We start from the raw sequence: 18,084 nt of genomic DNA, 5'->3' as shown, positions 1-18,084 counted from the left end.
TTAAAATATTGGAAATCGATACTTTTTACCGCTGACCCTATGCGACGCAACCTAATTTTATGTTTATCGTATTAAAAAATTTGTACGCTGGTGTCTGCATGGTACCAAAAGATTCTGTAATCAATGTACTATTAAAATGTATACTCGATGAATTTTTGGCTCGTCTTAAAATATTAGAAATCGATACTTTTTTGACGCGGACCCTGTGCGACGCATACTTATTTTATGTTTATCGTATTAAAAAATTTGTACGCTGGTGTCTGTTTGGTACCAAATGATTCTGTAATCAATGTACTATTAAAATGTATAATCGATGAATTTTTGGCTCGTCTTTAAATATTAGAAATCGATACTTCTTTACCGCTGATCCCATGCGACGCATCCTTAATTTATGTATAGCAAATGAAAAAGTTTGTACGCTGTTGTCTGCTTGGTACCAAATGATTCTGTAATAAATGTACTATTAAAATGTATAATCGATGAATTTTTGGCTCGTCTTAACATATTAGAAATCGATATTTTTTTACCGCTGATCCCATGCGACGCAATCTTATTTTATGTATATCAAGTTAAAAAATTTGTACGCTGTTGTCTGGTTGGTACCAAAAGATTCTGTAATCAATGTACTATTAAAATGTATAATCGATGAATTTTTGGCTCGTCTTAAAATATTGGAAATCGATACTTATTACCGCTGAACCTGTGCGACGCATACTTATTTTATGTTTATCGTATTAAAAAATTTGTACGCTGGTGTCTGCATGGTACCAAAAGATTCTGTAATCAATGTACTATTAAAATGTATACTCGATGAATTTTTGGCTCGTCTTAAAATATTAGAAATCGATACTTTTTTGACGCGGACCCTGTGCGACGCATCCTTATTTTATGTTTATCGTATTAAAAAATTTGTACGCTGGTGTCTGTTTGGTACCAAAAGATTCTGTAATCAATGTACTATTAAAATGTATAATCGATGAAATGTTGGCTCGTCTTTAAATATTAGAAATCGATACTTTTTTACCGCTGATCCCATGCGACGCAATCTTATTTTATGTATATCAAGTTAAAAAATTTGTACGCTGTTGTCTGTTTGGTACCAAATGATTCTGTAATCAATGTACTATTAAAATGTATAATCGATGAATTTTTGGCTCGTCTTAAAATATTGGAAATCGATACTTTTTACCGCTGACCCTATGCGACGCAACCTAATTTTATGTTTATCGTATTAAAAAATTTGTACGCTGGTGTCTGCATGGTATCAAAAGATTCTGTAATCAGTGTACTATTAAAATGTATAATCGATGAATTTTTGGCTCGTCTTATAATATTAGAAATTGATACTTTTTTGACGCGGACCCTGTGCGACGCATCCTTAATTTATGTTTATCGTATTAAAAAATTTGTACGCTGGTGTCTGTTTGGTACCAAATGATTCTGTAATCAATGTACTATTAAAATGTATAATCGATGAATTTTTGGCTCGTCTTTAAATATTAGAAAACGATACTTTTTTACCGCTGACCCCATGCGAAAGTAGCTAATTTCTATGAAAAAATATTAATAAATACTTTCGTCTATAAAATCATATCTCGACGTTATGATTATCTCTATTCACAAAAGATTCTTATAGATAATTCTATTTTGTTCGCACTTCTGTTTTAGATTTAAATACTGAATTTTTATGTATTGCATAATTAATTAATATATATTTTTCTATGCCTTGATTGCAATACATGCCTGAGAATATGTCAATTAATTATGCAATGCATAAATATTTATTATTTATATCTTTAACAGAGAATTAAAGAAAATAGAATTTTCTACAAGAATCTTTCGATCAAAATATATGCATTTCTATTAGATTCGTTCGTCTGTACATACACACACATCCATCGCGCTGCACGTTTCGCGCGAAACTGACCGCAAGACTGTGTGCAGCGGTATCGCCAAACACAGCCTATACGTCTACCACGCTGCGCGCCTCGCGCGAGACTGACGATCAGTCTCGCAATCACAATGTCTCGAGAATCAGTCTCGCGCGAGATGCGCAGCGTGGAGGATGTGTAGGGTGTCGGGTGCGCTTGGCGATACCGCTGCTCAGAGTCTTGCGGTCAGTCTCGCGCGAGACTGCAGTGTGTTGGATGTGTGTGTACAGACGCATGAATCTGATAGAAGCATAGATATTTTGTTCGAAAGATTCTTGTATATAATTCTATTTTTTTGGTTTTCTGTTAAAGATTTAAGTAATGAATATTTATGCATTGCATAATTAATTCACATATTTTTATGCATGCATTGCAATCAATACATAAAGAAGTATATATTAATTAATTATGCAATGCATAAAAATTCAGTATTTAAATCTAAAACAAGTGCGAACAAAAAAAATAGAATTTTCTGTAAGACTGTTTTGATAATCGAGATAATCACAACGTCGAGACTAATTACGATTTTATGGACGAGAAGATTTATTAATATTTTTTTATAGAAATTAGCTACTTTAAACTCGGTTATTATTTTTGACAGTTATCAGCTGATTTCTGTCAAAAAATATTAATCGAGGATAAAGTATTATCAACATTACTACTTTAATTTTTATAACGTATTATTACTCTGAAATTTAATTAGCAAATGAATGCTTTAGTAATATTTTTTGACAGAAATCAGCTGATTTAAGCGCCAATTTGTTAATTAAGTTTTTAAATAATATATTTTAAAAATTAAAATAATAATTTGTTTAAAATAATATGTTATGGTATTTTAAACTCGATTAATATTTTTTGACAGTTATCAGGTGATTCTGTCAAAAAAATATTATTATTTTAATAATTATTTTTTAAAATATGAAATCAAAGAATGGCGCGCGCGTAGCGCGCGCTTGTGTTGTTCTAGTCGTATAAATATGAAATATAAGTATTAGTTTTTTGTTTTAATTTTATGTTTTTATCATTTCAATCTCGCATTTGTTGAAGTATATTGTAAGCAGAATATGATGTTTTAAGCAACTGCAAATAAGCAAAGTCACATTCCGTTATTATAATATAATATATTCCTATAATAAATTAATAATCTATTTTCTTAAGATTTCACAAAATCTAACAACATGAACAATAACATGTCAACACAAATAAAAATTTTGAATTTACAAATTATATGCAATTAATTGATATATTAAATTAAAAACGTTAATAAGATTTAATTTTAATCTAATTAAAAATTCTAATTCTATTTTAAATGGATTTATTATATCTGTGACAAAATATAAAAAGAATTGTTTTTATAAATGTGAAATCGATTACTTAAGAATAAAAATAAATTTTTATACTAACACCGACGAATGATTCGAGATTCATAGAGATAACATAGGCACTGGTAAATTCAATAGGTACCATACCGCGTATCATAATTATTAACAAACTTTTTTGCATGTTATGATCCAAAGCTAACCATTCCATTTCGAACACGTTTCTGACCACTTGTTGGCTCTATATTTAAGAATATGAGAAAGTTTATCTAATAATATTAGTTATATAAGATAACATAAATATTTTAATTGTACGCATTATTTTGCAGATTGGTTCTATACAAAAAAATGAGATAAATCCCTTTAATATAAATTGATGTTAAATGCAAGTATATTTATAATATATATATCTGAATATCTTATTTTATTAATATATGAAAATTAAATTCTCGTAAAATATTGTGCTTTGGTATATCTCTGAATGCAATAATATATGTTACACTATACTTCAAAATACATGCATAATCTAAACAAATTCGATATACCAGAAAAAAATAAAATATAAGAAGAAATAGGAAAAAATCGTGCGTATAAAAGAGATGTATTTTAAAAAGAGTGCACACCTTAAGCTTGACTTCATTTCCGTACCAGCAATAAAAGGAGATTTGTGTCAGCATGCAACACATATATAACATTATTTGAACAAATTTCGCATTTATGCTTATCTGTGTCAGTTGATGCAGATTAAAACACACTACCAATGTACTTACTACGAATTGGACAGTAATGATCGATCTAAATATTTTGTTCACCATAAACGCGAATCTGGAATAAATTGGACACACAACTTTCAAGCATCTTTAAAATTATTTTACACACACAAATATCTTTATAAAATAAGTACCGTCCGTCTGTCTGTCTGACCGCGAACTACTCTTTCATTAATAGATCGATTTTCTCGAAATCGGTACCAAAGGGTTGCAAATTTTACGGGGATGGCTATCATGTGGTTTCTTTTAATTTAAAACATTTTTTTAATTAATTTTTTTTTACACACATTTTTTGTTAATCACTTCTTGGTTGTGACATGAGTGTGAGTATGTGTTGTGTGTGTGTGTGTGTGTGTGTGTGTGTAGAGGGTTTTTAGTAGGTCAGGGTCCTACACTCCCCCGCAACATCGTAAGTGCATAATACATTTTTTCCATGTATCGTAAAAAAAAAAAAACAAAAAAAATAATAATTTTGAAGTATTTCCACGCATAGCGCGGTCTAAAAAGCTAGTATAATAATAAGTAATAAGCAATATTAACTAATTTGGACATCATAATTAAAGGATTAAATAGAAAATGGTAATATAAAATAATGGTGTAGTAAATATAAGTAATATAAGTCAATGAAAGTAGTGTAGATCGATGAAAGTAATTGTAAGTCAATAAAAATACTACCAATTAATACATATAATAAATAATAACAAATAAAGCAATATTAATTAATTTAGACATCATTAAATTAAAAAATTAAATGCAAAATGGTGATATAAAATAATGTAGTAAATGTAAGTAGAATAGGTCAATGAAAAAATTATAAATCGATAAAATATTATAAGTTAATATATATAATAATAAGTAATAAGCAATATTAATTAACTTGGACATCATGATTAAAGGATTAAATGCAAAACAGTAATATAAAATAATGGTGTAGTAAATATAAGTAGTATAGGTCAATGAAAGAAGTGTAGATCAATGAAAATTATATAAATTAATACAAATATTATAAATTAATATTTATAATAATAATTAACAAACAATATTAATTAATTTGAATATCATGATTAAAAGGTTAAATGAGAAACGGTGACATAAAATAATGTAGTAAATGTAAGTAGTATAGGTCAATAAAAGTAGTGTAGATCGATGAAAGTAATATAAGTCAATAAAAATACTATCAATCAATAAATATAATAATAAATAATAAGCAATATTAATTAATTTTGACATCATAAATTAAAAGGTTAAATGCAAAATGGTGATATAAAGTAATGTAGTAAATGTAAGTAGTATAGGTCAATGAAAGTAGTGTAGATCAATGAAAGTGATAGAAATTAATACAAATATTATAAGTTAATATTTATAACAATAATTAATAAACAATATTAATTAATTCAAATATCATGATTAAAAGGTTAAATGAGAAACGGTGATATAAAATAATATAGTAAATGTAAGTAGTATAGGTCAATAATAATAGTATAAATCAATAAAATATTAAAAGTTAATATTTATAATAATAAATAATAAGCAAAATTAATTAATTTGAAACATCATGATTAAGGGATTAAATGCAAAACAGTGATATAAAATAATGATGTAGTGAATATAAGTAGTGTAGGTCAATGAAAGTAGTAAATGTAAGTAGTATAGGTTAATGAAAGTAGTGTAGATCAATTAAAGTAATATAAGTCAATAAAAGCTCTACAAGTAATATATCTTTATATATATGTACCGTCTGTCTGTCTGTCTGACCGCAATAGAATCGGTACCAAAGTGTTGCAAATTTTACGGGGATGGCTATCATGTGGTTTTTTTTCATTTAAAAAATTTTTAAAATTTTTTAATTTTTTAATTTTCTCTTTTTTTTTACACACACATTTTTCTAAAATCACTTCCTGGTTGTGGCATGAGTGTGAGTGTGTGCAGAGAGGGATTTTAGTGTGTAAGGCATTTATTTATTAATGGATTAATTTTTTTTAAATCGGTAATTTTGTGTACAAAGAGGGTTTTTAATGGATCAGGGTCCTACACTCCCCCGCAACACCGGTGCATAATACATTTTTCTTGTATATCGTAAAAAAAAAAAAAATAATTTCGAAGTATTTCCGCGCGTAGTGCGGTCTAAAAAGCTAGTCATACATAAATATCATAATATAAATACATACATGTGTGTATGTATTTGTATTAAAAGAAAATTTTTATTAATAAAGAAACTAACTTAGAGATGCATATGTGTTGCATGACTGACTCTTGAAGGAAATGCGAATTGTTTACGATTTTCCTCAGATGACACTCAAATATCTCTATTTGAGAGCAGATATGCATCAATAATCCGCAAATCAGACTGTCGCAAGCGATGTGGAGCATCGATCCAGCCGTCAGACTTATCGATTGATGCATATAAACGATTCGAAATAACATCGGCGAGGAATAATTAAATGGTAACCATGCTCTAAAAGGTAGTCTATTCTTCCTGTAATCTTTGAACACTGATGTTGCTATTGCAAACGCGCACGTCATTTCGACCAGAGTCGCGTAACAGAACGTGTTTGTCCTGTAAAATAGTTGTAAACATTTTTGGATTTCACTATTTAATGTTCTCAATAATTAACTTTTTAATTGACATGGCTGATAATCCGGCTTTAATTTGCCATATAAAATTAATCTTGAAATTTGTTTTTAAAAGGTTTGTACTGTATATAGAGATTTCGTAAAAAAAAATTAATTATACAGAATTACTTTATTTAATATCTTCTATATATGTATGTATTTTTTATATGTGTGTATTCTCTATATATACCTAATATAAAATCTCTTAAAAAGACGTTTTATAATTACTAATCAGTTTGCAATACGTACTGTATAAGTCTATCGAATTTCTGTCGAATTTCTATTTCATCGTGTTCGATGGGCTTACATGGTTTCTTCATCAGAATATCGATCAGCATCGCAATATTGTTGCGATTTCTCAATAAACTAAACATCTTGCAGCAGGATACGATCTGGGCAAGCGTGACGTAAAAATTTTCAGCAAAATCGTCGGTGTTTTCAACATTCAGAATTATATCCATCAGTTGCGACAACATAAACGTATTTATTAAAAGAATTATGCAGACTGTGTATACATTATACATAATACGTTTGTATCGTGACGTCCACGAATTTGGTGGCCAACATCCGCAAATGGTAAGAATTTGAAATGTGAACGTGAGAATGCTCATTCTTTCTTTTTACTTGTCCGATAATATTAAAAAATTATGATTATGCAAAAACGCCAGAAAACGCTTTTGTAATAGATCTTATATTTCTTTATTTTAATGTCATTTTCTGAAAATCTGATTATTTCATTCCGTTTATCACACTTTTTACATTTTTCACCATAATTTAGGAATACATAATTCTCTGCTAATAAGATAAAAAATAATCATGTATAATTAAATTTAGAATTAAGAAATTGTCCGCACATCAAAAATCAAAATGATGAATTTTTAATGCAGTATATTTTTCTTATTATTATTATTATTATTATTATTAATTTGAAAATTATATATTAAGCGCATTGTAATAATGCAACAATTAATTCTTTGCAGCGCGATGAACGAGAAAATTTCACTGATATAAAGAGCCTATAGTTTTGCAATTCGATTTTTCATCTGCAACTTCCGCTCGTGTATTCGTGAATTCACTATATTATTACGATGATATAAAACTTTTGCGTCGTGGAACGATGTCTTCGCGATCGCTTTAAAATACATATCTTATACATGATGCGAAATGTAATGCTACATTTATGTCCAATTCTGAGTTACAGCTCAACGTTGTCTCATGCAAACTATCAATTATGGTTTAGCCATATGAAATCTTTATGCAGACGACTTTATATACATAGCTTTTAAATTATATTTAATTTATTACTGTCATACGGAGATGCAATTCAACGTTTTTTTCATCGCGTTCTAATACTTATATATTTTTTTACATACAATTCTTACGTCGTCTATTGCTATTACGTCGTCATCTATTGCAGAACTAAAAGAGAAAATACAATTTGATAACTATATAATTATTTATATAATTTTAGTAACAAAATGCATTTCAAAAGATTAAAAGCATGCACATTGCTAAAAACAGCTAAATAACAGTAAGTATATAATAACAGCATAATATTAAATTAACTTATTGAAATAATATATTTTATGTTAATTGTATTTTGTTATAAATGTTATATATGTATGATAAAGTTTATCAGAGCATATATCAAAATAAGAAAAAATGTACCATTGAATATACTTTATAATATGCTTTATAATAACTATAAAACTAACTATAAAATAAACAGATTATAAATATATATTATTTAATTTCGATTTCGCGTTTTGTAATAACAATACGTAATTATTGTATGTGTGTATGTATATACACTGCATATTTAGAGTTTCTTAAAAAATTTTCCTTCATGCATAATTTTGTAAAAAATTTAGAAATTAAAAAAATCTACCAAATAAAATTCATTAATTTCAATAATTTTAATTTCAATTTCAAATTATCTAACATCAGTATTATATGTTTCTTATCAATTTATGATATCAAAAAACTAACAGTCGATTATTTGTCGACTGGAGATACAACTGCTTTAGTAAGAGTTATTGATCCAATACTCGTCGGTTACAAGATGTGAACGAAAAAGCTTGAAGAACATCTGGTTTTGCCGACCGCTAATAACTCGTTTTATTGATAATAATAAATAAAAAAATATATAAAAAATAAGAAAAATAAGAAAAATAAAATATATTTAAAAGATAAAAAATAAAAAAAATATATATATATATACATAAATGTGTGTATATGTGTGTATGCATATGTTTATATAATTTTAGAAAATATTTAAAAAAAGATATAAATATTATATATACCAAAAATAAATGAGGCACTTTGCGCTTAGTATTGTAACATATAAAACTTAGTATAAATCTAATCTTTCTTATATTTAATATTAAATAATAAAGTTATTAGAGTTTATTTCACAAATGTTTTAGAAAAATTGTTGCCAATTCTTGATTATTGCTGAATATATAATTATGATATTATAAAGTTATAGTGGTAATTTTAGTCAAGATACCATTTTATATTTTTATATATTTATAGTACTTTCTAAGTTTTTTGTATTTTTATGTATTTCTAATTATTTTTGTGTGAATCGTTAAAATATTTTATATATGTATATATAAAATCGTTAATGTGTGTGCGGAGGGAAGGGGGTGTATAAAATCTATGACTTCCATTCTATTCCTTACGGAATAGACCAACAGATGACTCCATATTTTCAAATGCTCGTGTAGCCTACGTATATTATATTCAGATCTCACATACTCTTACTACAGTTGAACATTAATCAACACAAGAAATCAATTTTTTGATAATGATTAATTTGCTAAGAGATTAATTGAGCTACCATTTCATACGTTAATTATTTTTAACTTATACAAAATTAATATTCATATTTCTTAAAAATAAAATTACTTTGCATAAGGAATCCACTTATGCAAATCATTATTTATACCGTCCAAAACTATATTAATTATTTATAATCTATACATAAATGTTTAAAAATTAATAATCGATATTATAACAGCTATATTCTTGAGAGTTAATATTTCGAATGGACTAAGTCAAGTGTGTCCTGGTTGGAGAATTGTTATCGAGAATTGTTATCGACCACATAAGCGTCTCATATATCACATGTGCACGGGATGGCCGTGTGAAATTCCAACAAGAGGGTGAAGACAAGGCGAAAACCCAAGGGCGAAGCGGGGTGAATCTGATCGCACCGAAAGAGTCGGGGTTGTCAGCGTTACGATATAGGGTCTGTCCTTATCTGCGAAATACAGGCAATGTCTCCCCGCTCTCTTCTGGTACTCGATGTCCCTCGTGTTCGTTGTCCTAAGTCCAGGAGAGGAGAACGAACAGGATACGCCATGATGAATCGGCCATATTGCCCTAGACCGTTTCTCGTAAGAGGGTTAATCGTGCTTGTTCACTGTTATTTTGTCACATATATTCTTCTCTTTGGTGGATGGAAATATCTCACATACTAATTTTAACAGGAAAATATCCTATCATTTATTTGACAGTAAAATTTTGGACAAGATCCTCGAGATTCAAAGAGAATTTTCGGAAAGAGTTATCTTTTCAGTTTCTATTTTTTCAAGTTGTCCCTATTTCATATGTACAATAAACGTTATCTAAAAACAAACCTAATATAAATAGAAAAGATTATTAAATAAAATAGATTATTAAAGGTTGTAAGTAAAACTTGGATTAAAATTTGAAAAAAAGGTTGAGATTACAAATATTAATTTTATGATCAAATTACAATGCAGACTCTAAATATCTCTTTCAAACATACAGCTTTCAAGTTTTACAAAAAAAGCTAAGAAAATTTTGTAATATTTACGATTATAATATTATTATCTACGATATCACTTTCAATCTAGGAAAATGACAAATCACCTTATCAGTAGCAATAAACGTGACAACCTCGCATGGAAACCGATTCTCTGAGAATATGTATCTTTTATATTCTCGAGTCATGCTTTAGCATCAGTTATGACCACAACCGACGGATTTCATATTCGTTCGCGCTGCACGGTGTATACAGAGTGTCTCAAAAGTACTGCGTTTTTATTTCATTTCCACACTTTATCGTACTTTTTCTCCGAACAATTTCTCCCTTTCGCGAATCGCAATACGGGATTTACTCGAATCGTGAGGAATCGTTATGGAATCTCGAGAGAAAGGAAAAAAAAAACTTTCTCGACACTCTCCTTGTTCGTTTAGCGGTTCGTATTAATATTTAACGGACCGGATATTACAACAACGAGATTTCAATTCTTATCTCGCGTTTTTGCCTCCGGACTCGTTCCCCGCATTTCATTCGTAGGTCGGCCACCGGGTATAATTAACGAATCCTACCGTCTGGCCGGCTCCTGTTGTCCTTAGTGTGAACTTTACAAGACTTATATAATGCATGCGTAAGAAGAATGGACCACCCATGTAGAGAGGTCTCTCTCTCGACTTGGCCTCGAGTGCTCTCCGGGGTTGCGCGCGCGGACGAAGCACTCCATCAGAAGAAGTAGTCGGCCGGACAGCATACCGGGTAGAAAATGACACCAGTCTCGAGATGCACGTTTCGTATCAGCCGGATCGAACTCTCGAATCTTTCTCGAACGCGAACCGCGTTTTCCCTTTTCGCATTTTTGCGGTAATATGGATCTTTCACGTCGATTTTGACCTGCATTTGACGGAGATTTTATGTGTGATATGGTGTGGAATATATAATGACGAAATATATGTATGCACTAATTATAAATATTTCTCTTACATCTGTTTTTAATTAAATTTTCCTACGTAATTTGATCTTAAAGTTTATTTATATCTCGGAAAAGATCTCGAGAAATAAAACACTTCATAATAGGTTTAAAATCTAATACTCTTATAGTTTCTCATAGTAATCGCACATATAATGACGATGATTAGAAAATCCTCTATATTTGCAGACTAAGATATTTCGAGTATAAATTTTTTGATGCGCCAAAAATAAGACTTTTGCCGAGGAAGAAAAATACTTTCTGGAACGCTTGCGAACGAGGAGGAATCCCACCGTACACGATTTTCGAAACACGTTGTATAATGCAAACCTGTAGAAAGTACACCTGAATAACGAGACGCGCTGCTATTCCTTCGAGAAGAGCGGCAGAGGTCGAAGATTTCAGGTCACTACGTCTCGAGAGCATAATGCATCGCAGCGAGGGAAAGAGTTGTGTAAACGAACTTTCATGAACTTCCGAAAGTCGTCGCTTTTTCACATCTTCGCTGCCGTTCCCATCCACGATTCTTTCGTGCGTTGGCGAAGCGCGCGTGCATAGTTTGTACAAGTAACGATAACAGTAAAAGTTTATAAATTCGCGTAGCCAAACGAGAGAGAAAGAGTCTTCGGTTTCTAGCCCCAAGACTTACTTTGACATATCCAATTAGGTGAATCTTCGAGACACCTGATAAAATAATAGCTAAGGTGTGCTCTCGTTAATAACCGACAATTGTCCGATAATGTACGTTTCACTCTCAATCTGTTCCAACCGAGAATCCAACTTTTTCTCAAGCAGAAACGGCTTTCCAATACGCGGAACCCGAAATGCGTGTGGTCTTCGGAAGGTGTTAATCGTCTGACTCGCTACCGTGTTGCTCCTGACCGGCCCTTCAATTAGTACGTGCCACACATGTTTCGAATCACGTGATACAGCGTCTTAGTCTCACAATTTTATGCCTCATCAGACATACAATTTTACAATAAATGTTTAAAAAAAAAACGAGAAAGTATTGAAAATATACGACATTCACGGTGAGATGAAAATTTAGCTGCTGTCAGATCCGACTGGATATATCTTTGTCTTAATAATTAAGCGTAAAATCTAACTGGCAAGGCTTCAATACTTGTTCATAAGTTGCAATAATAATGTTATTGCGATTTACAGCAATTTTCAAAGTGCGATGATCGCTTAAACCATCTTCCAATTGACAATTTCCTCTTCCACAAACGTTGGCAAATTAATAGACAATGCTTTATATCGGGAGAATTTTATTAGCCTCGCACGCGAGCGAGAACACAGCCCGAACGAGAATGAACATCGGAGGCGGCGAAATCGCCGTGGATTCCGATGCCGGATAAACTCTTTAATCAAACACAGCGAAGCCAATCGTGCGCAAATCGTCTGAATGAGCTTGCTTTTTTGTTATAGTTTACCGGTCGGGCACCTGTCGCATGTGTGCGCAAAGGGGTGTGTAGATCCAGAGATGGAGAACGTAAGAGAGACGAGGAGGGACAGAGAAGGAAAGGGGTGGTGAAGAGACACAGAGAACGAAGCGAGAAAGTGGGGGTAGAAGTGCACACGAGGAGAGGAGGAAGAGAGGATAGAGGGTGAACGGAGGAACACGTGGTTCTATTTGCAAAAACAAAGTTTGCGCGGGACAAACACGGGCAGACACTAGCCGGTCTAGTCGACTTCGGGGTCAAAAGCGCAACAAAGACTCAATTGCATTTCGTTCCCACCCGTGTGCGCGTGGAATTCTCTTTTTTCTGGCCCAGTTTTCTCCTTTTCCCCTCCCCTTCCCTTCACCCTCATCGCACGGTCACTAATCGAATGATAAAGCTCCGTTGAATGTCACCGACTGATCGTCCTTGTTTCTAAACTTCGGAGATTTATGTTAGATATGATCGTAAAAAATTACCGTCGACTTAAAAAAAAACTAACATTCAAAATATAATTCATATATAATAAATAAACTATTTATCAAAAACACACACCTATCTATAATAATTTAATGTCTATTTAAATATAAAAGCTTGATAATAATTTGCATAAAATTATACTGCATTTATTAGCTTTTTAAGGAATCATCAAATTATTTATTACATTAAAAGAGCATCGCAGAAAATCGAAAATTGTAATTTATTGTTGTCAAATAATTAATTATTCATGTGTTAACATACATTCGGTAGACAACCATCGTAAAGTTCTGTTGATCCTTATTTCGGACACGTTTACCCTTCTATCAAACTACTTCACGCTATCACAATATTGTTATCGGCTGCACGGGAGTGTCATAATGGATCTCAAACACTCGATTTCTCATCTCAATCTACGTTGTACATGTTGTTCCGAAATATCCCGTAAACCGTACATTCTGCGAGGAAAACCAGAGATAAAGTAATAGAAAATAATCTTTCTATTTTCTTTCTCTCCTAGAATCTTTAGAGCTTTTTTATAACTGATCAACGTAAGATAGGATCTTTCGCGTATAAAATTTCCCTGTACAAAATTTCTAATGAAAACACAATATTATACTTTTTAGTAACACATAGTTTTTTAAGTAAATACAAAAATTGGATTTCTGTGTTTTTCACATGTCCACTGAATTCATATTATATAAAAATTTTTATGAAAACGAAAAGATATGTAAAGTAATTCGTCATAAATATAAAACTTGTTACTTACATGTGTGTATATCATATATAAAAATATTATTATTTTTCACATTATAAAAATTTTTATGAAAGCGAAAAGATATGCAAAGTAATTCGTCTCATAAATAAAAAATATTGTTACTTATATGTTCATGTGTGCATCATATAAAAATATTATTTTTATATATGATGCACACAGATGTAACAATTTTTATATTTATTTATCGAATTACTTATCATATAAAAATATTATTATTTTTATATGTTAATAGAGAGACTCCGTATAATGCGATAAAATTTACATATGGCGCCAGTCCTTCTCTCTTGATCCACGTAGATAGATATAAATATATGAGAGTGTGTGGTTTCTGGGATCCTAAAACGGTGCTTAACCTTCTGCTTAAAGTGGTTGTGCCTGGTCGCTTTGATCTCATTCATAGTACGCTTTCTTGTGAAGAAGGTTCCGTATATATTCAATATCCATTGTATTGCGCGAAATCTTTTGCAAGCTCGACACTACTTTTAAATCATGTCAAACATTTCAGATTCTACAAATCTGAAATAAAAATAAACGATACCGAATCTCAGAACGTGAACGTCGAATTTCGGATTCCACTTTCATAATAATGAGACAGTTTTCTCAACAATACAGTATTAAATTTTCGATCTGCGAGGAGTTAACCCCTGAAGAATAAATGTAAAAAAAAAATAGCAAAGATTTTTTTTATTATCACCAACATTTTTATGGAAAAAGACGAACCCTTCCTCTTCAAGATCTCAAAGCGAGATAATAAAATATGCACAGTTCTGAAAAATACTTTCGACCCGGCTGGGTAGAACCCAGGATTCTCAAAGCGGAACGTCATCGTTGCATTACCGGGGAATTTTCAGCGCGTAACATCTTCGCGGAGCATAACATCTTCAGGGTCGTCGTGCGAAAACGCGACTCGAAGCCGAGGAAGAAGGAAAAGGGGGAGAGGAGCGGGAAAAGGTTGGCGGGATGGATGCGTTGATGAGACGCAGGCGGAGGTGGTTGACGGTGGTGGTGTATGCCGCGACAAATATTTGCCTGTCAACACAGAGAGGCTCGCGCTACCATCCCGCTCTATCCCTTGTGCGCGCCGCAAACGACATGCATAGCCGAGGGAGGAACGTCAGGTAGGTATGGGAGAAAACGGCGGCCAAACGAATGATAAAAGGGGCCCGATTGAGAGACAAAAGGGTTTCGGCACGAAAGGATGAAGAAGGGGGAGATAAGAACACGAAGAACTCGATTTTCCCAGCGTTCCGACCCGATCGGGACCGTTTATCAGCTAAAGCGAGAGGGTTGAATTGCATTTTTACAAGCGTGTGTTACCCTCTGTCTCCAGGGTACTTTAGAGTATATATATATCTTATAAATAAATAGGTAACATGCAATGCAAATCGTGGATGCGAGATAATTCTAAAAATTGCCGGACATTGCAACTTTTTTCCTTTATTATTTCATTCTTCCTTCAATTTATAGTCAGACATTCTACTCATTCGTTCACCCTCCAATTTTCTCCAGCAATATCTGCGATTTAAAAAATATATCCATTACGTAGAGAGATGCTTTGTTCAGCATTATTGATCAATAATTATATTTCAAATTTTCCTCTATCAACACAATAATTATAACAGTGCAGAAAGATTCTTTATCAAAGAGACATGACAAACTCGGTGTCCAAAAACAACCCCCACGTTCGATCTATATATTGGTGGGAATATATTCGCGTGGGTGGAGGAAGAGGAGAGCGAGTCTCTTCATTCACGTAGATCTTTTTGGGCGAGGAGAAGAGCGAGTGACACGGACGGAAGAAGAAGAGGTACAGAAGAGGGAAAGACATGAGGGGGAGAGAAGAGAGAAAACGATGGCCATCTACGATCCTTTCCTCGCACTTGCTCGTTCATTCACTTACTCACTCTCCTCTCTCGCGATTCTATTCTCTCTCCTTTCTGTATGCTTTTAATTTACCGGGCGGCAGGCAAATGTTTGCGCCACTCCCCCTCGATCGTACAACCCGTCTCTCTCCTGTTCTTCCTCTTTCTCCACCTTCGAGCCTCCAGCCGCCACTTTCTATTCCCTTCGCCATCCGTTCTTTCCCGCTTTTTCACCCCCTTGCGACCGTTTTGCACCCTTCTCTGTCCCTTTACCGAAAATTCCGCTCATCCCCTTCTTTATCGTCCCGAATATATTGACTGACTCTGACCATCGAGAATCTCCGTGCAGATAGAGAGAGAGAGAGAGAGAATCCAATGGTAATCTAGATAATACACCGAGGTCACTTATCGAGGAATCACTATATATATATATATCGATCATGATAGGGGAGGGTGGAAAGAAAAAAAAATCATGGACGGTCAACCGGTTTTTATTAATCGCAAATTAGTGAAACGCGATAATAAAAATGTTGATATTGAACGACACATCGCTGGCGAAAAGCTGAAAAGAAACGATAAAAACGTTCATCAGCTGCATATCTTTGACGTTTCGGCAAATAGAACTTGCATTAATCGTGCACTTTCCATATGTTTAATCCTTTCGATCGAATCTTATGGAAAATATTTTGCATTGCTGCTTCGAACATATATGAGATGGAGAATGATGAGGAAAGAGAGAAGAAAACTGGCCCTAAAATCCGCGAATTCCAGTAACCAAATTCCGTATATCGTTTCATCGCGCATAAGGAGAATCGCGATGTCGCGGTCGCGAATTTTGGCCGCACGCACGCTCGCGTTTCACTCTTGTGGCTTTTAATAAATGGCATAAAAACGAGATCAAATATTTAATCGGGAAATATTTGAGTGCCTATTATTACAGGGGTAGTGGCGCGGCATAGATACCCGTTGCGACAACCAACCCCATGGTGCCTCCGCGCCATTCCGTTTATGCCTGGCAAATATACATAGTTGTCGCGTTAGATATACATAGACATCCGCGCGTCGATTTAAAAGCGAGACATCGGCGAGCAAGCTCCACTTTTCGCTCTTCCGTGCTTTATTTATTTTCTTTTTTTTTTCTTCTTTTTTTTCTCCCTCGTATAACCGGTCCACCGTGCCGTCGTCGTTGCTCCGCAAAGATACTTGGGCTAATTATAGTGTTTGGAGATGAAATTGAATAATGTATCGGCCGATTGAGAGAGTTGACAAATTTTCGGAAACTAGGGCTCATGGCTTTTACGGTGAAGATGGTGTGAGCTTATTCGCGATAGACATCGATAAAAAGATAATGAAAATATAAAGAATTGCAAAGCTGTTGAAGAAGAATTTTAATTGACTTTTTTTCTAGCGCGTTTATACGTAACTTATTAATTATTGTATTAATATTAATTAATTAATTTATCGCTAAAATTATCGATGTGGTATTACTTCATTTTTTGATCTGAGATCACTAATACAAAATATATTCCAGAGAAAATGTGTAAAAATACCTTTACATTACAATTATCTGATTGTTTATATTTTAATGTGCGACACGTAATTATTAATACATCTCATCACACTAGCGGAATATACTCTCATTCAATATTAAGTACCGGTCGACGCTTTGGGCTCATACATATAAATTATTATGAAATATATATTAATATAATGATCTGTCATTTATATCGTTTACAGTTTACATTAACATTATGTAGTTTATAATTTTATAATTCGATCAGTCGTCATTTATCGCGAAGGGCGGATATACATATATGTATACCTATATATTCACCGTACATTTACCGGCAATCTCGTACCAGAGGGCTTTCGCCATTACTGGCCTGTGCTGCTTTTTTTTTTTCACGGCGTTCACGTAAGGGTGGCGTCGCGGCGTAACCTGGGAGATGCCGGTCGGGCAAAATATTTGCGCTGGGCAAATGAAGCAGGACCGTGTCGCGTGGGAACTCAAAAGATTCCGTCGCGAACGGTTTACACACGTCGGCGAGGGAGGGACGGACACACGAAGAGGCAAATAAATTAAGCGGCCCGGTCCCGCGCAATTAATGCCCGCGAACGACACGTCGTCGTCGTCCACG

At 32.8% G+C, this 18,084-nt stretch overlaps 1 protein-coding gene across 1 annotated transcript; it reads right to left on the bottom strand.

Moving 5' to 3' along the window:
- Nucleotides 1-2,957: 2,957 nt before the first annotated feature.
- On the bottom strand, nt 2,958-7,244 carry LOC145941924 (putative odorant receptor 85d). Its single transcript, XM_083048353.1, has 5 exons — nt 6,883-7,244; nt 6,242-6,577; nt 3,874-4,075; nt 3,336-3,491; nt 2,958-3,011 (listed from the first exon to the last, which is right to left on the bottom strand). Exons 1-5 carry the CDS (start codon nt 7,242-7,244, stop codon nt 2,958-2,960), a joined length of 1,110 nt encoding a protein of 369 aa, XP_082904479.1.
- Nucleotides 7,245-18,084: the final 10,840 nt, after the last annotated feature.

Source organism: Prenolepis imparis, unplaced genomic scaffold, assembly GCF_030444845.1.
Source record: "Prenolepis imparis isolate NDT839.2.m4 unplaced genomic scaffold, iyPreImpa1.0 SCAF_10, whole genome shotgun sequence".
NCBI classification, from domain to species: domain Eukaryota; kingdom Metazoa; phylum Arthropoda; class Insecta; order Hymenoptera; family Formicidae; genus Prenolepis; species Prenolepis imparis.
This window is presented reverse-complemented; position numbering and strand designations above follow the sequence as displayed.